General features: G+C 39.5%; 1 protein-coding gene and 1 long non-coding RNA gene across 2 annotated transcripts; one reads left to right on the top strand and one right to left on the bottom strand.

Moving 5' to 3' along the window:
* Positions 1 to 208: 208 nt before the first annotated feature.
* On the top strand, positions 209 to 1,992 carry LOC132298741 (uncharacterized). The gene is made up of 3 exons (XR_009479944.1): positions 209 to 277; positions 1,575 to 1,778; positions 1,909 to 1,992. It is a non-coding gene; the product is annotated as an uncharacterized LOC132298741 (long non-coding RNA).
* Positions 1,993 to 12,480: 10,488 nt separating this feature from the next.
* Positions 12,481 to 13,542, bottom strand: LOC132301449 (uncharacterized). Its single transcript, XM_059798699.1, has 2 exons — positions 12,954 to 13,542; positions 12,481 to 12,866 (listed from the first exon to the last, which is right to left on the bottom strand). The coding sequence occupies exons 1-2, from the start codon at positions 13,540 to 13,542 to the stop codon at positions 12,481 to 12,483; spliced, it is 975 nt and encodes a 324-aa protein (XP_059654682.1).
* Positions 13,543 to 23,646: the final 10,104 nt, after the last annotated feature.

The raw sequence follows: 23,646 nt of genomic DNA, 5'->3' as shown, positions 1-23,646 counted from the left end.
GCAGATAAAAAAATTATTCCACCATACATAATACTAAAAAAAAATAGAAAAGGTGCTTTTAAACAATAGTTGGTGCTTCATAACACAAGAACATAAACTCTAATTAAGAAATCTTACAGCGAAAAGAGGAGAAGTTCATTATATACATATACATATATATGTTTGTGTGTGTTATAGTAATGAGCTTAATGCTCCGTTTGGTAGGAAGGCCAGGCTGGGTGTTGTCTTGATCAAAATTATTCTGTTCAGCATTTGCTTGAGAGCCTTTATAGATCAGGTAATGAATAATGATGCTACTTTAAAAAGCTGTGATAAATAGATTTTTGTTGCTTATCATATTTTCTATACAAGTGCTCAACAGCCTCAACCATCCTATATATTGACGAAATCCATAAAGGTACCGTACTTCATATTACACATGTCATCCAAATTGACATAAATGGTGTCATTCCTGAAATTCCTGTTGGTTGTGCAAGCAGAAGCATAAAATATCATAATTGTATATTATTCTTGTAGTAGATCATATGTGGTAATATAAACTGATAAAATATTTACATGAATTTGGACTGTGTTTGGATTTGTAAATTCTAGGAGTTCGTTATCAAGGAGTAAGAGAGCGTTATAAATCCATTAAATATATCAACATGAATTGCATGAAACTAAGAACAGGATTGTCTCTATTTATTTGTTTTAATTTAATGCATCACAAGTGATGGCAAATATTACTCGGCCAAACCTTCCTTGAACAAGTCTTTGAATGAAATAGAAAAGCAACTACTTGGCCCTGCTATTTAGATTAATTCTTTTAGGTATACCATCCTCCTTTATTCCTTGCTCATGGTCTCTTGCTTTTTTCATTTTACTGTTGTAAATCTTAGTAGCTTTCAGTTCTTCTTGTAAATGGGGTCAGCACTTGCTAGACAATCATTTTTTAATATGAAAATACTTTTATTTCTTTTTATTGGTTTTTCCTGGACCGCTTTTTTTAACAATTTGATTGCATTCTCTTAACTGAATTCTCACTTTTTTTGGAGGCTTTTCAAGGAAGGATAAATAATAAGCTTACAATGAAACGAACGGTTAGTGAAGTGGAAAAAGTGAATGAACAAAATACCGAAGCTTCAACTTCAAAATCATCCCAACCACCGCCGAAGAAGAGACGGGGCCTAACACGATGCAAGAATGTCATAGACGCGACAACCTTATTACCTTTAAGGTACATATATATATATATCATCTTATATAGTTTACATAATTAGACTATATTCAATATGAAGGAGAAAAAAGGACTTCTATCTTTATTTTTGTACTAAACATCTACAATTGTTAATTTTTGTTTAGGGTTAATAAGTTTGGACAGCCGATCAGTCCTGGAAGTGGTAAATATACTAATTATCTGGGAACACTTACCCGGAATGGTAAATTAGCTCATTTGTACTACAAAATTTGGTGGGAGATGCCTAAACGGCTGAAGGAGGATATGTGGAATATTATAAAGGTAAAACCCTTCAATAACATTAAAATAATTTTTATGGAAAAAGTGGACTAATATGTAGCAATTATCACATTTTCAGGGAAAATATGATGTGGGAATCATGTCAAAACAGTGGACATTATCCTCCATCGGAAAAAAATGGAGGGGGTACAAGTGTGAATTAAAAAATGAATACTACTCGGTTAGGGATTCAGATGAAGAAAGATTGGCAAACCCACCACCTGATGTTGAAAATGAGCATTGGGAATTTTTGGTCAGGCATTGGGGTACGCCTATGGCGAAGGTAATCCTCCATCTATCACAATGTTTTTTGAAGTCGATGAGTTGAATTTATAGTTTACCTGCTTTCAATCATTATTTTAGGTGGAATGTTCTTTACTCAAAGAACGTTTACTTTTTCTCACTTTTTGTAGGAGGTCAGCAAAAAAAATAAAGAACGTCGTGGGAAGCAGACAATGATGCATATTACAGGGACAAAAAGCTTTGCATGTGTTTCTACAGAGGTTAGTTGAAGTTTTTATGGAAAATATAAATTATTTCAATTCTTATGTCATTGAATGATTATAAATGTTAGTGGTAAATAATATATATCACAATGTCTATGTTTCTTTTATAGATTGAGGAAGACGAAGGTATTCAGCTTTCTCGTGCAGATTTATTCATCCACACACATGTAAATAAGGATGGCAAAGCTACTGATGCTGCTGCTTCGAAGATGATTGTAAGTTTTCATGCTTCCATTTTGCAAAAAGGGGGTCACGTGCTTTGAAGTGACCAATTTTTAAACTCTTTATGCTGTATTAGGGGGTTACGTGCCTTGAAGTGACCAATTTTTAAATCATCGGCCCGTGTGGAGGCAATTTACTTTCTTATATTTGTTGAAAAGCATGGGAGTATGGGAATATTGTATGTGGAGGCTTCTTGTTGATTGATTTGTGTGTTGGAGAAGAAGTATTTGCTATTTGTTGTTCGTGTTAATTTCTTACTCATATATTGTGGCAATGGTCTTTTGAATGTAGACAACTTCAAATATTATATACAAGCTATGTAAAGGCCACTAAACACTTATTCATGATCTATAAAGTACCCTATGGTGGTCCAAATTGACCAAATGTCGATGTAGGATAAGGAAGAAACATTAACAAAACATTATAATGACACTCTTTTTGGAGTGAAGTCGATGAACTGCCCCCACCAAGTGCCCACCGATTTTCCCCCAAAACCATTTCCACCCTGTTCATCTTCCTTTGAAACTCAAATCTGCGATGAGTAATCAACAAGAGAGAGACTTACGAATGGAAGCATGTAAAAGCTAGAGCTAAGGGCGGATCTAGGATTTCTCAATGGGGTGGGCAAAATCAAAATATATCAACCAAAATCAACTTTTGTTTAATTCAATTTTAGTTAATTAACAATGTTTCTTTAAACAATTGATTGATTAAGGACTATCTCTTCTTTTGACCAATTAACTACTTTTGCTTGTCAAAGTTCTTCTTGTGATTTTTTTTTTTTTTTTTTCAGTTCTGAAAAGATTTCCATCTTCAAAAAGCTTGGCATGTTGATAAAAATTGTTTCAGATTCAATCTCTGTAGATTTCTAATTCTTCTTGCGATTCTTTTTTTTTTTTTTTTTTTCATGCCCAGATTCAAATTTTCTTGTAGACATATATAATGGACAACAAAAAATAAAAAATAATAATAAAACAGGAATAGTTTTTATAGAAATTATTATTATTATTATTATTATTTTTTTTGTTTGCTGAAATAAAAAGTAGATTGCGGTGATTACCTCAAAATGCAATGCAAATTTTGTTACTTTATATTGTAAAAAAAAAAATTTATATAAAAAAGATCATAAAAAATTTCACCAAATAGGATTTAGTTTGCAAAACAAGAATTACAGAGCCTAATTAGTTGATTTAGAAAAAAATTTAAAACAAAACCCATACATACAAGTTAGCAGTTGCTTTTCCTCTGACTCTCTGACTCCCTCTCTCCAAGGGCAAGGGTTGATGTTTGTGAAGCTACATTCATCTTTTCTCTATTTACTTCATTTAAATACTTTTGTTTTTGTCATGAAAGCTTAGGTATATATATATATATTATACATACACATGTATATTTAAGCATTACATGTTCATAGCTTATTGGGATTTCAGTTCTTTTGTACTTTATTTAGAATCTAGGGTTTTAAAAAATACTTCCCAACCTGTGTTCAAACTTATAGAGCATACCATGATATGCTATAAACGGTACAACCAGAACAATATCATTGCAACAATAGAGCAACATAACTGAAAAATTAGCAGCTGAATTTTTAAAATAGAGAAAATAAAATAAAGTGGTAGAGTTCAGACTTTAGCTAGAACTGAATGTTCAGATTATTCTACTACATGCTCAAATAATTGGCACTTATGTAGTCTCTCAATAAAATACCTATTTCCAGTCAGAAAATTTGAGGATATGGTGGATTAGTTTTGGCTTTACATTGAAAATTTTGTTGAGACAACTGACTAAGAAATACAGTCATTTTCCGGATCACTGAACAATTTGTCAGCAGTTACCCAACTTGACAATTCTTTAGAAACATCACTACATTGTATCTTTGTTTTCTGCATAATCCAAAATTTGATGCCTCATTTTTCTTTTTCTTAACAGGATATAGAAACAAGATCTGTGATTTGTTTAAACATAGATAAGAACATTTGTAATTATATAATTTATAAGGAGAAAAGGAAATAAAAAAATAAAAAACAGATTTGGTGACATTAGAGGAGCCTTAATGGTAGAGTTCAAATTACTCAAATGTGGATTTGAGTTTAAGAAGCAATTTTGTTCAAATTATGACAAATGCTAGATCTGTACTCAATCTTATTGAAAGCAGCCTTTAAAACAAGTTCAAGATTGAGTAATTAACAAAAGTTAGGTAGAATGTAGATAATAAAAACTTTTTGAAAGCTAAATTTACATCTAATGGAAAAGCTAAAAATACAGTACATTACTCTAATATTGCTGCAGTTTTACAAACATGGTATCCCAATTTCCAAACACAACCTTCTTTAAAAGGAAGCCATTTTATCACCTGATTTTCATCGGAAAAGATGAATGTTCAAGTAATTGAGGATTAAAAATGTCACCGAATAAAACCCCAACCCCTACCCAAAAAAAAAGGAAAAAACAAGTGTCTCTTAGGGGTTGTTACACGGATCCTATCTCAGCACATTTTGAAGCTTTAAAGATTGTATGAAAGTTCAAAGGGATGTCACAACTATATTTTCACATTGTGTGATGCACTGTTGTTTCAGAACACTTGGCTTTCGTCATTATCAATTTGTTATCTAATTACTTTTCTATTCAGCTGTTTCTGCATTCCTATTCTATCATTTCATTAGATTTGTCTGGATGTTTCATAGCAGTATGTCATGGTAGTTCAAACTTTTTTTTTTTTTTTTTTTTTTTGGCGGGAAAACATAAGAGAACTTCAAAAAAGTTACTCTGACTCGCCTATTGGCAGTTCCAATGATTTGTTCTCCATTGTGAGGGGAGAAGAAAGAATTGGTTGTGTGCGGATGCTTGGCTTCGGGCCTACACCAAGCGATGTTTGGGGGCCTTCTCCTAGTAAAGCTGAACTGATTAATAATGTCAAAAAATCTCAGGAGGAGGCACGTGCTGCACGTGTAGAGTTGCAGGAGACGATTTCAAAAATGCAAACCGACTATGACAATAAGTTGGAAAATTTACGAGCCAACTATGACGACAAGTTGGAAAATTTACAACAACAGGTGGCTATGTTAAAGCAAATGCAACAACAAAATTGTAGTGGACAGGTATATTTATTATTAATTTTACTCTTTACTAAATATATGTTTACTTATGCCAAGATTTCATGTATTTTGTTCTGTTATTTTGAAAGGTTCTGATTCTTTAAATGCTCCTCCTAGAGTGTCCCCAAATTCATTTTCTAGTCGTGATGCCAATTCAATTAAGGTTATGAACTTTTAATTTCTCTTATATATATGTTAAATTTTCATTTATTATAATGTGCGCTTAATGAATTTATAAAAAATGTAGGATAATTCAAATCAAATGGGTAAGAAGACTTGTTGAAGTTGAAGCTGAAGATGGGGTCGTGGCTGTGCTTTCTGAATTTCCTTCCCCTTGGATGGGTCCTTTTTGAAAAACTTGTACTACATTTGCCAAAAATTCTTAATTCTTTTTGTGTGACATTTAGTAGCTTTATCTAGACAATTTGGATGGTAGTTTCATAGTGGCAGGTTAACTTGTGGTTGTATTAGTATACATTTTGGTTTTTTGGTTGACATTTACCAGCTTTATCAATTAGTAGCCAATTTCGACGGTATTTTTCATATTGGCAGCAGGTAAACTTGTGGTTGTATTATGTAAAAACAATTGAGATGGTATTTTTATATTGATTTGTGTTATATTGGATGACATTTAGTAGCTATAAAAAAAATTTAAAAAAAAAAAAAAAAAAAACTACTCTACCAGCGCTTGTTCAAAAAGCACTGGCATAGGGGGAAAAAAATAAAAAATAAAATAACCCCAGTACTAGCGCTTCTTGGAAAAGCGCTGGTATAAGGAAAAATAAAATAATAAAACAAAAATTAAAATGACCCCTGTACCAGCGCTTTTTGAAAAAGTGCTGGGACAGGGAAAAGAAAATTAATTAAAAAAAAAATTAAAATGACCCTAGTACCAGCGCTTCTTCAAAAAGCGCTAGCATAGGGGAAAAAAAATAATTAAAAAAAAAAATTAAAATGACCCCAGTACACTTTTTGAAGAAGCGCTGGCATAGGGGGGAAAAAATAATAAATTTTTTTTTTAAAATAACCCCTATACCAGCGCTTTTTGAAAAAGCGCTGGCAAATACCCTATGCCAGCGCTTCTTCAAAAGCACTGGTACAGGGTATTTACCAACGCTTTTGAAGAAGCACTGGTACAGGGTGTTTACCAGCGCTTTTGAAAAAGCGCTGGTAAAGCCCTACCAACGCAAGCTTTACCAGTGCTTTTGAAAAAACACTGGTAATTCAATTACAAGCATTTTTTAAGACTTTTACCAGCGCTTTTGAGTGCTGGTAAAAGCCAGATCTGTTATAGTGTACGTGTATAGGGTTCTAAACCCTTTGAAGACACATAATAGTATATATAAAGGCACTAAGAAACCCTAAGCCCAATCCTAATCCATGATGAAAAAATTAAACCCTAATCCTAGTCGGCCTTAGCTAACGTAATATAAAACCCTACAATTTAATATACTAATAATGTAAACCTAATTAACTCATTCAAATAAAATAACAAAGCATTTAAACAATTAAAAGTGAATTTAATTCAATTAAAGAAAATAAAAACTACAATTAAACAATTAATTAATTCAAATAAACCTAATTAAAGAAAACAAACCATTTAAATAAAATAATTAATTAAACCAAACCATTATGCAAATTCAAAATTTGACACCTAAGCACATATTCACAAAATCAAATTAAAATTGCAAATAAAATAAAATTTAAATTCCAATCTTATCCCTTTGAAAACTAGGGGTATTACACTACTCCTTCAGTTCTTTCCTCAGCTCTGCAAATATTGTAATTTTGGGGCGTAACTCGTCCTCCACCAGAGTCCGCCACTACAATTTAGCATCACCAAACAAATACATACTGGTAATAGTTACCTTATCATTATCTGGAATGTAGGATGCTCGAAAATATTGCTCCATATCCCACAAGAAATTCTCCAGATCTTTGGCATTCCTCTTGCCCCCGAATGACTTTGGTTCTGGAATTTTGATTTTGGAAGATGATGGTTTCTCTCCCACAACAGTTTGATTGTGTATGGCCCTTTTCAACAGAGCCACCTCGCCCTCCAAATCCTTCATATGTTCTTTGAAGAGGTCTGTCATGAACATCACATCATCCGCCATAATCTGCATCTTCGAGTTTGTTTCCCTCATAAACTCTTCAAGCATTGATCGTATTGTCTGCAACTCAACTGCAAACAATTCCATCTGTTCTGTCAATACAGTAGCATTGTCAGATTGTGGAGCACCCACCAAGGCCTCCAAACAAGTCACACGATCTCTGAGAGCTTCTGTAGCATTACCACAAGCCATAATGAACCCAACTCTGGGCTCTAATACCAATTGTCATAGGAGTAAATTCTAAATACGAATCTAGTGGCCTGTAATGGCACTAAGCCAGAAATATGAATAACTTTTCTCTAAATTTCTAACTTAGCTCAGCCAACTCACACTTGCTGCCTAGAATACACAACAAGTAAAACACTCTCACACACAAGTATAGTTGCAAGAATGTAAGGACAATAACACCTACGAATTTACAGAAGCACACGGCTTCCAACCTTTTACTATTGTTCACAAAACAATACAAGGAAATGCCTCAACCTGCAGAAGCATACAAGAGTCTCTCACAACACAACTTGGTGTCTCACTCTCAATCTCCACTCTCTACAGAACCCACATTAGCAATATATAGGCAAACTCTCAAAACCGCCCACAACTACCTACTAAAATGGTGGATGACACCCCCATCCACCTAGGGTCGTGCTGGCACCCTCTAAATGTATTAACACTACATATGTAGTTGACAAGCCCAACTGCTAGCTTGTTGGCACGCTCTGCTCATGCCACATGCATGGAAAGTGCTAGTAACTTCCCCCAACTAACTGGGCCAACTTTGTGAACCTAGCCCGTGCCAAGCCCACTAATCTACACCCACATATAAATGTCTCAAAGTGCACAGCGTGCCAAGCCATACACGCCTGTGTGCACGTCCGAGTGCACGCCCATAAGCGCACTGTTGCACGCCGCCACGCACGCTGGTGCTCATCTACACGCGCCATGCCTGAACGCCCGTGTGCATGCGACTGCACGCCCGCGAGCACATCGGGCTGAACCCCTGCCCGTGCGCCCGCCTGGACACCCGCGCGCGCCACTGCTCACTTGTTTGCCATTCGGTAGTTCGGATGCTCCCCTCTTATGCAACCATCTAGGAGTGGTGCAACACGTGCCCATGCACGTTGGCTAAGCCCTCTAAGCAAGCCATGCCATAGCCCAATTGATGTGCTCAACAGACCCCTCCCTAGTATAGTTCTAAGGAAAATCAGCACTTTGACAGGAGTAGACATTACCGATGCTTGAGGAGTCATAATGGCCTTCCAAACCCTTCCCAACATCCAAATCGAGTGACGTCTATGCCAACCATCTTCTATGGACTCAAGGTACCTCCCATAAAAATCCCGAGTCAAAACTCCAAACTTCACTTTTTCGCCATATTTACGAAAATGCCACTGGGCACCCCGAGTGCACACTGACAGCATCCCATGGCTGTTAGGGGGCTTATCAAGGTCCCAACCCCTTAACAATATGTATATAGGGTTAATCTAATTAATATAATTTTAGGGTTTTATATAAATATGAAATCCGTAGCCGACTTATATATTTTTAGTTTATATTTTATTTTCTTTCTTTTTGCTTTTCTGTTTCCTCTTAGAATTAGAATTAGGTTTTGCATTAAGCTTATATAAATATAACATTATGTCTGCTCAGGGTTTAGAAGCAACAAACCCATTTCACGAATAGTGAGGTCTGATCGAAAAACAGAGAGCAAAAGCTAGGGTTTTGGCTAAGGGAAAGGCCGGACCAAGGAGGAATAAAGAGGGTCTACTTATGGAATAGAACCAGAGCAATAGAAGGTTTGACGACAATCATAGGTCACCAGAAATTCTAGGCAGAAGACGGTTAAAGGTTTCAAATCGAAACCTATAGGCAAGTTCTATTTCTTGCTCTCTCCCTTTGACATGTGTTCTGTGCATGCCTAGATAATCTCTAGGATTAAATCGAACTTTAAAATTGAACTGTATGCATATTAATTTAGATTTTTAACAGAATTATATGTTGTTACTTGAAACTGATTTATCGAATTAGTTGTTTCATCGATTGTAATTATAATTGCTATTAATGATGCATATTGTGTTATTATGTGTTCTGGGATAATTTGGGACATAAACAGACCTCTGGGAACCTAAACAAAACATTATAGAGGGTTTTTATCATTGTCAGAGGTGAGGAAGATGATAGGAAGTAGGGGTAGAGCCGGCTCTCAAAGGGTAGGAGCCTGCTCCCCTTTATTTTTAGGCCACAGCTCTTTGTGAGAAAGAGAGCCGACTCCATGGGATTAGGGAGCCAGCTCCCTAGGTCACAGAGCCTGCTCCCAAGGTAGGGGGGCTAGCTCCCTTGTGTAGGAGATTGCTCTCTCATTTCTGAGAGCAAGCTCTTTTGCACAGTTACTTACTGGAATTTCTTTTAAAGCACGGTTTTGATTTTTTTTGAGATTTCAGGACTGTCTTGGGTTAGTAAAAGGGATTCTAAATTATTTTCACGACATATTAGGATCCCATGATGCATAATCTTTATCTTTATGCTATTGATTTGAACAGTATGAGAGTTTAAACAAGTTTGCATGTTGTTATCGAATATAAGGGATCGATTTAAACTGCTTCACTTTATTTTAGCAATTTAATGGACTGTAATATGATTTTTAAATCTGTATTGGATGCATAATAGGGTCATCTACTTATTAAATTTTATTATGCTTATTTTGGATTTTAATTGATAAATCATTAAATGTTGTTCTGTCAATTACATGGATGTTATTCTGGATTTTGAATTGATGAACTGTTTTATCTGTTTTATCAATTAATGGATTGATTGTGGATTATATGCACTAAAATGGGACGGTGGCATATTAGGTACAGGTTAGTTCAAAACGCTAACTCCTACTTATTCTGGATTTTAATTGTTGAACTACTTTATCTATTTCATCAATTATTGGTTTATTTTATGAATTTTATGCACCAGTATAGGACGGTGGCATATTAGGTGTGGATTAGATCAAAACACTAACTCATACCTATTCTGGATGAAGAAAATGGATTTAATTAAAACATTTAAATTCTACTTATATATCGTATCTTGGCAACGAACAGTTGACCAACACTACATTGGTTTCAGATGGAATTTATATATATAATTATGGTACTGCGATATGAGTTTGAGTCTCAGAGTCGATGGTTAGGGCGCGCATATGCAGTAGGATGCGTAGCTGACTATGATGGTGAGGGTATACCCTGTTAGGCTTAGGTACTCATGCCCACTCAGGTGCATTTTGCATGTTGCCTTCTATTCAGGTTGAGACCACCCTTCATAGTCCAATGAGAGTCCCTTAGTGTGGATATATATATATATGTATGGACTAGATAAATATTATTGAGTTATCTAGGATGTATCTGCGTATCGGGTCTCTGTTTGGATTGTAGTTAGAGTAGAACTTGTTCGTGAGCCTGACCCATTATTATTTTTCAGGTATCGGACGATTCTAATCTTAGAGCTTGTTCGTGCTGAGCAGAGACGGTCACTCATCCTTCCGACTGCGTAGGACTGCTATTTATATTTAGTTTTCGATTTCCTTTTTAGTTAGTTTATCTTCAATTGGGTTTTGAATAGGGGTCCACTAGATGGATTCCCGAGTTAAATTTGTATTGGAGATTTGGATGTACCAGAATAGTTCTTATATATATAATTTATTCTAAGGATTTCATTATTGGATTAGCACATTAGTTTTCTTTCAGTAATTTTATTTATTCTATTTATCCTATTTGTATTCTGTGTTCGATTATTGCCATTTGTTTTGATAGTCTCGGGTATTCGGGCGTGGACCTAGCCAACCCGCATCCGGAAATCTAGGGGTATCACAATCCCCTTCTCTGAGCCAGTCTGAGCCAGTGGACTTGTGACCTTTGTTTGTAGAATATTTCTTCAGCTAATACAAAGTCATTAAACTTTCTTGATAGTACCTTCTCATCAACTCTGATGTTGTCATTGGCTAGGTTGGAATCAAGGTTTCTTTGATAAAGGAAAAGCTATTCTCTACATGATGCCACCCTCTCAGAGAGTGCACTGAATTCCTTTCTATTTAGCATTTTGAGAGGCTGCTTAAGAGCTCTAAGCTTTTGAACCAGTGAAAACATTCTTGAACCATGAATTTCCATTTGTCAAACATTGGCAAGAATGGCTAAAAAAATTAGGATGAAGTGCCCAGAAGTTAAAGAACTTAAAGGGCAGGTTCCTCTTGGGAGCAATTGTTCCAAAGGTAATAACCATTGGAGAGTGATCAGAGACTCCATGGGGTAAGAATTGGCATTCAGCCTGTGGGAATTTAACCATCCAATCTTTATTAATAAGAAATATTTGCACACCCAAAGCTGTCATTAGACCATGTATGAAAAATGCCCCTAAATCTTAGGTCTTCCAAACCATTTGAGGTCAGGAAATCTTTAAAATCTAACATTCCAGGTGTCCATCTCAAAGTTCCACCATAGGAATCATTAACATGACAAAACATTGAAATCCCCAAGAAGAATCCAAGGCTCATTAGGCAATGAATGAAGCTTTAGATGCCTCCAAAGGGCTCTTCTCTCCACTATAGTGTTTGCAGCATATACAAAAGAAGCCCCACACCTCAGTTTCAGGTCTCTGAGGAAAACTGAACAACTAATTGCTTGACTGCATTCATTTGAGGATAAAATATCAATCTTGAGTGGATCCCATAGAATCCAAACTCTCCCTAGAACCGAGGTTGTGTAATTGCACTTAATCTGCCGATGGGGAGCAATGAATCTGTGAATTGCAATCACCCTATCACTGCAAACTTTGGTCTCCAAAATTGTTATAAGACATAAACCTGAATCCTTGATGAGGAACCTAATCTCTTCTTGTTTGAGGGGAGAGTTCAACCCTCTAAAGTTCCAAGCTCCCCAAATCATTGGGAAGAAGATTTGAGGTTACACATACCCCTATACCCCTATACCCCTTTAGGGTAGTCAAACCTTTAGCCTTCTTTGCCTTCCTTTCAATTTTAGAATGCTTAGTGTGAACTGGTTTCCTTGGTTTCAGCAGCCTTTCCACTGCAGGAGAAAAGGTTGGATCATTGCTACTGGAGAAGGTTTCCCCCTCTGAAGAAGATGCCAAATCCACTGAGTAATTATTATCAATGTTGAGATTGTCCTCTGGGGGAATTCAAACTGGTTTGAAACAACTGCTGTTGTGGGTGAGGTAACTAGTTTTTTCCTGCTGGTTTTGAGATTAGAGGGTGAGAGGTCTATGACAAAATTAATGGCTTTCATATTGGTTGCAGTGGATAATGAATGGTCATTAACAAGAAGACGGATAGGGTTAGGCAATGGTGTCAGTGCAGTTTGGTTACTGGAAATGGGGACATTGTTTGTGTTGGCAACATTCACTTGAGGCTGAGTTACTGGTAACATTTTAATAGCTCCTGAGGTGGATGCAGAGTCATGATTAAGCTGCTGTTTAGAAGGTGGAAAAGGGTTAGGGATTTGGTGGCATTTTGATCTTCATTTACTTCTTGTAACAAGCTGCCAAGAGTTTAAGTCTGGTGGAAAATTCAGTGGAGGCTCTGATTCCATATGCCCTGCACAACATTCCTCGGAGGAGTACCCAAAAAGAAGACATTTGGCACATTTATGTGGGATCCAAGGGTATTGTACCCTCACATTTTCCATCCTATCCCCCAAATTCACTTGAAATGAGGCTGGTAGTGGGGAAACAGGTGAAATTTCAACACACATGCGTACATAATCAACTCTACTTCTGTTCTTAGTGTTCTCATCAACAAAGAGGGGCTTTCCGACAGCACTGCTCATATAACTTAAGCCTGTGGCAGACCAATATTCAAAAGGTACATTGAAGAAGCTACTCCAAATTGACATGGTGGTTGGTGAATTTGAAGATTTTGGAGCCTCTTGCTCCCATAGTCGAAGAGACACTGGCTTCCCTGCTAAGTACCATTGACCTCCAGCCAAAATTTTCTTACAACAATCCATACTATCAAAACGAAAAAAGAAGGTACCTTTTGAATTAGCGGCCACCTGCTTGAGTCCTTTATGCTCCCAAAGCTTGGTTGCATTTGCAGAGACAGGCTTAAAAGACATCCTTCTTTAAAAGGAACCAAGTAGACAACATTGCCAGTAGTGAATACCGTGCAATTTAGGTTCCTCAGGAGGATTCACCAATACTGTGTCATCCTGCAAGGATGGTTCATGGTATTGCAATTTCCAGGTTGACTCAGCTGAAGTTGCTATTGCAGACAAAGATGGCAGATGCTGGATATTGGTTGGGTTAATATGCTCATTTTTTTTAGGGTTCTTGTCTGTGGAGTTGTGTTCTGCATGGGGATGACAAGTTTCATGAATTAATGGTTGGGTGGGTATTAGATTTGGCTGTGAGTTTTGGGGGTGATCTTGGGGTAGGTTTACGTGAGATTCATTTTGGGGAGCTGTGGGCACCAAGTTCAGGTTCATTGGGTTTGGATTGTTGTAGTTAGGAAGTAACTGGGAGGGTTCACTTTGAACTTGTTGTGACAGGATCGGTACTGTTGTGACGTGAGAGTTTCAAAGTAGGTAGCGTGTTTGCATGAGGGCTTGCAGGAGTGATCTCACCATCTAAAGATTTGGACTCATTTCCGAAGGAATTTGAATTCAAAAAACTGCCCTTCACGTGATCAGCAGAAGACTTTTGACCAGACATACAAGCATCGTTGACCATCCCCGCCGGCGCCGGAGCAGAGTTGTTAGATCACCGTGCTGCTTCAAGCTCTTCCTCATTTGCCCTGAGCTCTTGCTCCTTTATCTCCAGCAGTCCTTGGACTCTGTTAACTTCCTTCAGTAACTCAAATTTAGAAGCTTCCATGATAGCAGCATCAATCCCTTCAGGTAGATAAACCACATCCTCCACTTCCTTGTTGCCCGAATTGAGTAAACGATCCTGTTGCAGAACATTCTTGATCCTTGTGAGAGTGGCACCCGTAACTGTAAGAGGTCGAGGTCTGAAATGAGCAGGCAGGGGTGGACGTTGAGGCGTGATAATGGTGTTTGCTTTGTCTGTGTTGTTTGAATCAATTTTCTTCTTGAACTCCAGTAACAATGGGGATTTGGATGGAGGTCTGGGTGGCTTAAGTGGGATGTGTGCAACCGAGTTAAGCTTGGATTGGTTAGAGCGTGGTGTTGTCTGAACGTTAGCAGGGGAGATGAATGGGGGTTTGAGGTGATTTGGTGGTCGGTGGCGAAGCTTGGGGTGAAAGTTCTCAGGGTTCGCCGGGTTCCTCATTCTCTCTTATTTATTTAGCTTGTTCCATCATAAGTCATAATATGAGGAACAAAGTTGTGATAGTCTTCTTGCTGTTTATTTTTTGATAATTTCTTTAGCTTTTCCCATCATCAATTTCTTTCTTAGATTCATCTAAATTCAATTATTCAATCCATAATTCTTGCATTTTTTTATAAACAAGTCACGATATTCTTAGAGAAGACGGAAACAAAGAGAGAGAGCTGTGTGAATGTTTTTTGCTGTTCATTTTTTGATAATTTCTTTAACTTTTTCATTCATCAATTTCTTTACTAGATTCATCTAAATTCGATTATTCAGTCCACAATTCTTTCCCTGCAAGATTGTATTCTTTCTAATCTTCCTGATTTTTCTTCTGGGTGAATCAGTCATACACGTGTATGCCTGAAATTCTTCTAATTTTCTATTGATTTCTTTGAAGTATCTATGGAGGCTGTATCAAATTCATCTCATGGCAATTTGTGAAAAGTGGTGGCCAAAAAATTTGATGGTTGCAATTCAGCCTAATGCAATCAATCAGACTTACCCTTAATTTTGATGGATTTGTGTCCGACCTATAGATTATGGGTTTGTTAAGAATGAATCAAAACGTACCATTAGCAGCAAACTTGATTGAATTCGTAGCTAGGGAGGCTGTGTTTCTTAGTTCAGTGATTTTTCTAGGAAAGATGGAATTAATCTTTAGCAATTGTATTTTGCTTTGCTTCTGGTTATGTGATTAAGGGACGCCAGTGAATGCCCTTCACTCTCTTTATTCGTTTTTTAACAAATAAACACGAATCGAGCATGAGCTGACAATTCAATTCATTTACATCCTTACTTGTAACTAATGCGAGGAAATGAGCTCGTGATATGGAGGTCATTAGGGCTGGACTATAGTATTTGGATGAATAAAATGGGGCTTTTTTAATGGTATATTGAGCTCCTCGGTTTGGTTCCTATGGGCCTGGCTTTTGTTAGCCGAATGGGCTTTGATTTAGGGTTTTGGGGTCATAGTCCCCCACCCACCCCTCGTTTTTGTACATCTTTTATTATTTATACCACCGTCACATTATCCACACTTGTTCGAAGGAAAAAAAAAAAAAAAAAATCATCCAAAGTTGGTGATAAGGCAGACGAGAGGTTCAGTGGTTTTACTGTAATTATTAAGACTTGGGACGCGCTTTCATTTTCGCGTTGGGGAGAAGTTTAATTGGAGGTTCCTCACGGGCTTAGAGTTTCAGTACCACTCTAGCTGCTCCCGTGCGGCACCAAGACGTTGCTTTCACTCTCGCAAGTACTTGGTCAGCCTAACTCCCGTGCACACCTTAGCCAACACACTCCCCTCGTGCGCTTACTAGTGTTGTAGTTGCCCTCGCCCTCTCCTCACTTGGCTTGCACACTCACACACACTAAGGCACTTAAGTTGGCAAGGAAAGAACACTTCTATTACTTCAAAGAATGCTTTGTACAAGGCTAGCACTCAAGCTCTCTACAAGGCTCTCAAGACTTACTCTAGGACTTGTTGGTTGCAAAATGAAGTCCTACTCCTATTTATAGGCATCCCCATCCCTAATGGATGGCTAGGATGCATTTTAACCAACGATGGAGATTGATTCTCTAGAATCTTCTTCCACCTTCTACACATCTCCATACATATCTACAACATTCTAGAACCCTCCATACTACTCGACACAATTCTGGAGAATTCTAGAACCTTCCACACACCTCTAGAATATACTACACATATCTAGAATCTTCCACACAACTCTAGACTACTCCGGAAGACTCTAGAAACTCCACTTGCCATGCAGTTGCCATACAGCGTCCTCCTCAGCGTCTGCGTGTCGCCTGCGTGGCACAACCTCCATAGGCGGGGCGTGACATTCTCCCCCACCCATTTCCGTGATGCCCTCGTCACGGTTTCTTCAGCTGACCCAGCCTCTCGCAGGTCATCAGCACTTGCGCATATGTCCTTGGCCCAAACGTACGAGCGCCCTTCGGGAGATGTGAAGTCCTCACGAGCTCCATCGTGTTGACTGCCACCTCTGGACTCTCCTTCCTGCCCACGAGCGACACCATACATGCGGCCTTGCCTTCCTCGCCTCCAAGTATCATCAACGCACCGAGGCATGGTAGTGGCGCGGCGTTGTTCCTGTCCATGAACTCCAGCCCCAGCACCATGTCGTGGTCGTCCATCTCCGCAACTTGGAAGTCAGCCTTGCCCTTCCATCCTTGCATGCATAGTTCCACCTCCTTGCACACTCTACTCACGCGTGCCTCCTCGGAGTTGACGGCCTTGATCCAGCCCTCCGTCTTGCGCATCTCCAAGCCAAGTCGTTGTGCCTCCTCCGAGGTAATGAAGTTGTGTGTAACACCCGTGTCTACCAACGCTTGCACGGCTTTGCCACCAACCTGCGCATCCACATAGCGCACCCCAGCTACCTTCTTTGCCTTGCCCTTCTTCTTGGTGTCATGCGCCATGCTACTCAGCATCTGCATAGCCCCCATGCACCTATCTTCATCGCTGCCCGCATCGTCCACCCTGCCCTTGCCCTTATCCTTCACAAGGGCGCTCATGGTCTTCTTGTTGGGGCAGTGTCGCAATATGTGCGGCCCTTCGCACAAGTAGCACTTCGGCTCCCACTTGCCCTTATCGCGGCGCTCCCCTTTGCCACTAGCCTTAGACCTTTCTCCATGGTCCTTGCCTTTATCATGGCGTGGGCGTCTCTCCTCATCGCTATGCTCATCATCACTAGACTTGGGCGAGCCCCGTTTCTTGAAGCGCCGGTCTCCCCCACCTTTGCCGTGGTCCCTCCTGGGAGACGTGGCCCTCTTGTCATCGCGCCTAAAGTCTTCGAGGCGCTCCGCTATAGCCATTGCGGATGCCAAGTCTCTAGGCTCCCTCCTCCTTAGCTCCGTGGCCACCCAAGACTGCAGCCCATCAATGAACAAGCACACACGTTGCTGCTCCGGCATCTCTGGGATCTCCAGCATCAAGTTGGAGTACTCCTTCACATACTCCCTTATGCTGCCCTTCTGCTTCAGGCGCCTTAGGTTGATCATGGCGAGGTCCTCAACGCACTCAGGGTAGAACTGCCTCTTGAGCTGCCTCTTGAACTCCTCCCATGTATCAACTGCTCTTGCGCCCCTACCGGTGAAGCGCTGTCTCCACCATAGAGCGGCAGTGTCCGTGAGGTACATAGTGCCTGTCTGCACCTTCTCCTCATCATCCTCGATCTCTATGCACTCGAAGTACCGCTCCATGTGCCAGAAGAAGTTGTCAATCTGGCGAGCATTCCTTGCCCCATCGTACTCCTTGGGCTCCGGCGCCTTCTTCTTCCTTGGCTTCACCACGACCTCGCGCGCCTGGGAGAATTCCTTCTTGCACTCAGCAATCTCCACGCGCAAGTCGTCTACCAGATCATGCAAGTCCCTTTCCTTCTCTCGCGCCTTGTTGGCAATGCCGTCAATCAGCTCGTAGAGTTCCGCCATCTTTCTCTCGAGCCTGTTAAACTTAGTCTCCGTGTAGACCAAGTGTGTGGCAAGCTTCTCCTCCAAGCTCTGCTCTAAGATGTGGACTTGGCGGTCTCCTCCGCTAGCCATGTCTACTCCAACAAAGCTCCCTTGACGAACCTGGCTCTGATACCAACTGTCACGGGCTTAGAGTTTCAGTACCACTCTAGCTGCTCCCGTGCGGCACCAAGACGTTGCTTTCACTCTCGCAAGTACTTGGTCAGCCTAACTCCAGTGCACACCTTAGCCAACACACTCCCCTCGTGCGCTTACTAGTGTTGTAGTTGCCCTCGCCCTCTCCTCACTTGGCTTGCACACTCACACACACTAAGGCACTTAAGTTGGCAAGGAAAGAACACATCTATTACTTCAAAGAATGCTTTGTACAAGGCTAACACTCAAGCTCTCTACAAGGCTCTCAAGACTTACTCTAGGACTTGTTGGTTGCAAAATGAAGTCCTACTCCTATTTATAGGCATCCCCATCCCTAATGGATGGCTAGGATGCATTTTAACCAACGATGGAGATTGATTCTCTAGAATCTTCTTCCACCTTCTACACATCTCCATACATATCTACAACATTTTAGAACCCTCCATACTACTCGACACAATTCTGGAGAATTCTAGAACCTTCCACACACCTCTAGAATATACTACACATATCTAGAATCTTCCACACAACTCTAGACTACTCCGGAAGACTCTAGAAACTCCACTTGCCATACAGTTGCCATACAGCGTCCTCCTCAGCGTCTGCGTGTCGCCTGCGTGGCACAACCTCCATAGGCGGGGCGTGACAATGAGCTGACAATTCAATTCATTTACATCCTTACTTGTAACTAATGCGAGGAAATGAGCTCGTGATATGGAGGTCATTAGGGCTGGACTATAGTATTTGGATGAATAAAATGGGGCTTTTTTAATGGTATATTGAGCTCCTCGGTTTGGTTCCTATGGGCCTGGCTTTTGTTAGCCGAATGGGCTTTGATTTAGGGTTTTGGGGTCATAGTCCCCCACCCACCCCTCGTTTTTGTACATCTTTTATTATTTATACCACCGTCACATTATCCACACTTGTTCGAAGGAAAAAAAAAAAAAAAAAAATCATCCAAAGTTGGTGATAAGGCAGACGAGAGGTTCAGTGGTTTTACTGTAATTATTGAGACTTGGGACGCGCTTTCATTTCCGCGTTGGGGAGAAGTTTAATTGGAGGTTCCTCACACCTTCTCTTGAAAGCAAACTCTTTCACCCCCCAAACACACACACACAAACACACACTTTTCTAGTGCCCATTTCCCCCATAGCCTCTCTCTCTCTAAAGCAAACCCTCCCAAATTTCTCTCTCCTCAAGCAGAAAACCCTAAGAAGACCATGGAGGCCATTACAGGAGACTGCTTCAAGTGCAACTCACAAAAGACATCTTCGAGTAAGAACAGAAACATCAACAACATGTACTCCTTTGTTACTCCTGTTAGATCTGGTACCATAAAAAACCAGATATTCTTGGCCTTACTCCGAAAGTTGAAGCTTGTCTTTTGCCTAGCTTCCTGATCACTTAAAACATTTCAGCTTGTGTTGGAACGCATTCCTAATATTGCCTTACGTTGTACTTTACCTGCAATTAAGGCTTTGCTAGTCTGTTGTTGGGTAGCCACAATAATGATCGTGTAATATATATTTGGGTGTCTGAGCACCAAGTCCGTTGTGTTACATGTTGTTGTTATCAGTAGTCATATATGGTGATCCTTGCTAGTGTGATTGTTATTGATTGACCATATTGTTTTTTGTTCAAGTAATACTATATCACTGCTGTTCTTATAGTGATTATATATATATATATATATATATATATATATATATATATATTGATGGATTTGCATGGACCGATATGGGTTTGTTGAGAATGAATCAAAACCATTAGTCGGTAACAGGAAGAGAAAGTAGTGAGAGTGTTATTGACGTTCATTTTCCGATCATTTCTTTACCTTTCTCAATCAGAAATTTCTTTTTTATTATCATCTAAAGTTGCTGGAACACTTTCTTTCATAGATTCATTCAAATTATATTATTCACTCTGTGATTCTTGCTTCTACAATCTTCATCCATCTTAATTTCTATAAACAATTCCCGATCCTAGAGAAGCCGAAAACAAGGAGAGACAGAAAGAGGGAGCTAGAAAGAGATTTGGGTGGGGGGGAGAGAGCGCTAGAGAGAGAAAGTTGAGTTTTGGGATCATTTCTTTAGCTTTTTTGATCAGCCATTTCTTTCATAGATTCATTCAAATTCTATTATTCACTCTATGATTCTTTCATCTACAAACTTCATCCATCCCGAAAACAAGGAGAGAGAGAAAGAGAGATTTGTGGGTGGTGGAGGGGAGAGAGATAGCGCTAGAGAGAGAAAGTTGTGAGTTATCGGATCATTTCTTTAGCTTTTTTAATCAGCAATTTCTTTCTATTATTCACTCTATGATTCCTCAGAGAGAGAGAGAGAGCTAGAAAGAGATTGGGGGTGGGGAGAGAGAGAAAGTTGTGAGTTTTCGGATCATTTCTTTAGCTTTTCTGATCAGCAATTTCTTTCATAGATTCATTCAAATTATATTATTCACTCTATGATTCTTGCATCTACAATCTTCATCCATCTTTCTATAAACAAGTCCAGATCTTAGAGAAGCCGAAAACAAGGAGAGAGAGCTAGAAAGAGATTTTGAGTGCTTCTTGATCATTTCTTTAGCTTTTTTTATGAGCAATTTCTTTCCTAGATCCATATAAATTCCATTATTCAGTCCATAGTTCTTGCATCGATCCACGCCCTTCTTCCATATATCTTTTTATAAACAAGTCCCAATCTTAGAGAAGCTGAAAACAAGGAGAGAAAGCTAGAGAGTGAAACTTGTGAGACTATTCTTGCTGTTCATTTTTTGATAATTTCTTTAGCTTTTTCAATTTATCAGCAATTTAAATTTGATTATTGAGAACAATTCCCACCCTTAGAGAAGCTAGAAACAAGGAGGGGGAGAGCTAGAGAGAGAGCGAGAGAGAGTTATTTATGTATTTTTTTTTTTTTTTTTGATTCAATCCACAATTCTGCATCTACAACCTTCTTCCATCTCTCTATGAAAAAGTTCCATACTTAGAGAAGCTAGAAACAAGGAGGGGGAGGGAGAGAGAGCGCTAGAGAGAGAGTCGTGAGAGTGTTCTTTCTGCTCATTTTCCGAACATTTCTTGAGCTTCTTGAATCAGAAATTTCTATCCTAGATTCAATAAATTCGGTTATTCTGTCATCTTCTCTCCTTGGAGAAACAAGGACAGAGACAAAGTTGTGATAGTCTTCTTGCTGTTTATTTTTTGATAATTTCTTTAGCTTTTCCCATCATCAATTTCTTTCTTAGATTCATCTAAATTCAATTCAATTATTCAGTCCATAATTCTTGCATCTTTTTATAAACAAAGCACGTACGAGTGTATTTTGCTGTTCATTTTCGATCATTTCTTTAGCTTTTTCATTCATCAATTTCTTTCCTAGGTTCATCTAAATTCGATTATTCAGCCCACAATTCTTTCCCTGCAAGATTAATTTGAATTCTTTCTAATCTTCCTGATTTTTTTTTCTGGGTGACTCAGTCATATACGTGTATGTCTGAAATTCTTCTTGATTTTGTGTTGATTTCTTTGAAGTATGTATGGAGGCTGTATCAAATTCGTCTCATGCAATTTGTGAAAAGTAGGGGTGGCCAAAAAATTTGATGGTTGCAATTCAGCCTAATGCAATCAATCAGACTTATGGACTCATTAATTTTGATGGATTTGTTGAGAATGAATCAAAACGTACCATTAGCAACAAACTTGATTGAATTCCTAGCTAGGAAGGCAGTGTTTCTGAGTTAGTCATTTTTGTAGGAAAGGTGGAATTAATCTTTAGCAATTTTATTTTGCTTCTGGTTTCTTGATTTTCTACTAGTAATGAGAGATATTACTGCAATTTCCTTAGAATTGACAAAGTTATGTGTTTTTAATTCCTCGTAATTTGGTGTGAGTTCTAGTTTCTCTAGTGTCCATTTCCAAGGTGGATTTCTTTTGCCAATTCCTTATTTTCGCACCTGAGGCTTGGGAACTGGAAGAACCTAGCGCCTTCTTCCACTCGATGCCCGGCATGGCGGCCAATCTCTTCGAAAGCTTTTTGGTATTTTTGGAGATGAGTATTTCCCAAGATCTATCTTTAGTTATTTTTTGGGATCTCCATTGAAGTTTCTTCAACCCTCTCATAAGGAAACTGCACCAAGAATTGTTCCCCTCTTCTCCTGTTACTGGCATGAGTTTGTTTGGGGAGGTTCCAACTGACTTAGAGAGAGTGATGTTACCTTCCTCAAATTGTTTTTCCACCCAATCCTTGAAGATGAAGCAATCCTCTATTCTAGTATATATATAATACTAAGTTCAGGTTGGTATGGTTCAATACCTAATTTCAATATTCTCTTTCGTCTCTCGAAATGACAGATAAATGGGATCAATTCAATCTATCCCTTTCTCCCATTCATGTGATCAGGCCTTTGAATTGATAGCCCGTGCAATCTCCCTTTGGATTCTTATAATTTACCACCATGGATTCAATCCTCTCTTCGATTGAATCATGAACAGAAGCAGCCGCCACCACCACCACCAAAAAGGTACCCAATACCCCAAACCCATTTTTGAACCAGTATAGGTTTTGTAAGTGAATCAGTTGTCGGCCGCTTGGTAAAGCCAGCCGGCCAATTCTTTCCCGCCGGTGCCGCGCCGCGAGTTCATCACAGCCGAACTCACCCCGAGAAGCTCACATCCGAGTTCTCCTTGCCCGCCGGTGCCACGCTGCAAGGTCACAACTCACAACCGACCTCTCCACAGCCCATCGTCATCACTGCACCAGCCGACCTAACGTGTCCTCTCCACAGCCCATCGCCGGCCCATGCAGCCATCGCCATCGCTGCACCAGCCAGCCGAACCAGGAATCCTTGCCTGAAATTGCACATCGCAGATTCAGTCCTTGCCGCCGATTCTGTCTCGCCGTCGCCATCATCGTTCTTCTCCGGATTCTCAGCAATCAACATACTTCTGTGACACCCTCGGAAACAAATCTAACAAGTTCCCAATGCACCCTTTCCGCCGACAACGCCATCGAAGTCGTCGACTCCAAACTCGAGCTCCGCGACGAGATCGAGAAGCTCAAAATCTCGCAGGCGCTGATCGATAACAACGTTCTCGAGTTGCTGGTTCACGATTCCGCCACCACCCACTACCTTCGCCGCCGCCGCCCACGTCCGTCGCAGTGGCTGACTCACTGCCGTTTCAACCCGCCATCCTCGCCGTCTGTCCCAACTGTTGGGAAGCCTTGCAAATCAACCTCAAAAACTCATGAGAGAAATAACAGAGAGAACGG

This window comes from Cornus florida, unplaced genomic scaffold (genome assembly GCF_030987335.1).
Source record: "Cornus florida cultivar Cherokee Brave unplaced genomic scaffold, ASM3098733v1 CherokeeBrave_3.0.0_Hap2_Chr03, whole genome shotgun sequence".
NCBI lineage: Eukaryota > Viridiplantae > Streptophyta > Magnoliopsida > Cornales > Cornaceae > Cornus > Cornus florida.
Note: the sequence above shows the minus strand (reverse complement) of the source record. Positions and strands in the feature narration are given on the sequence as shown.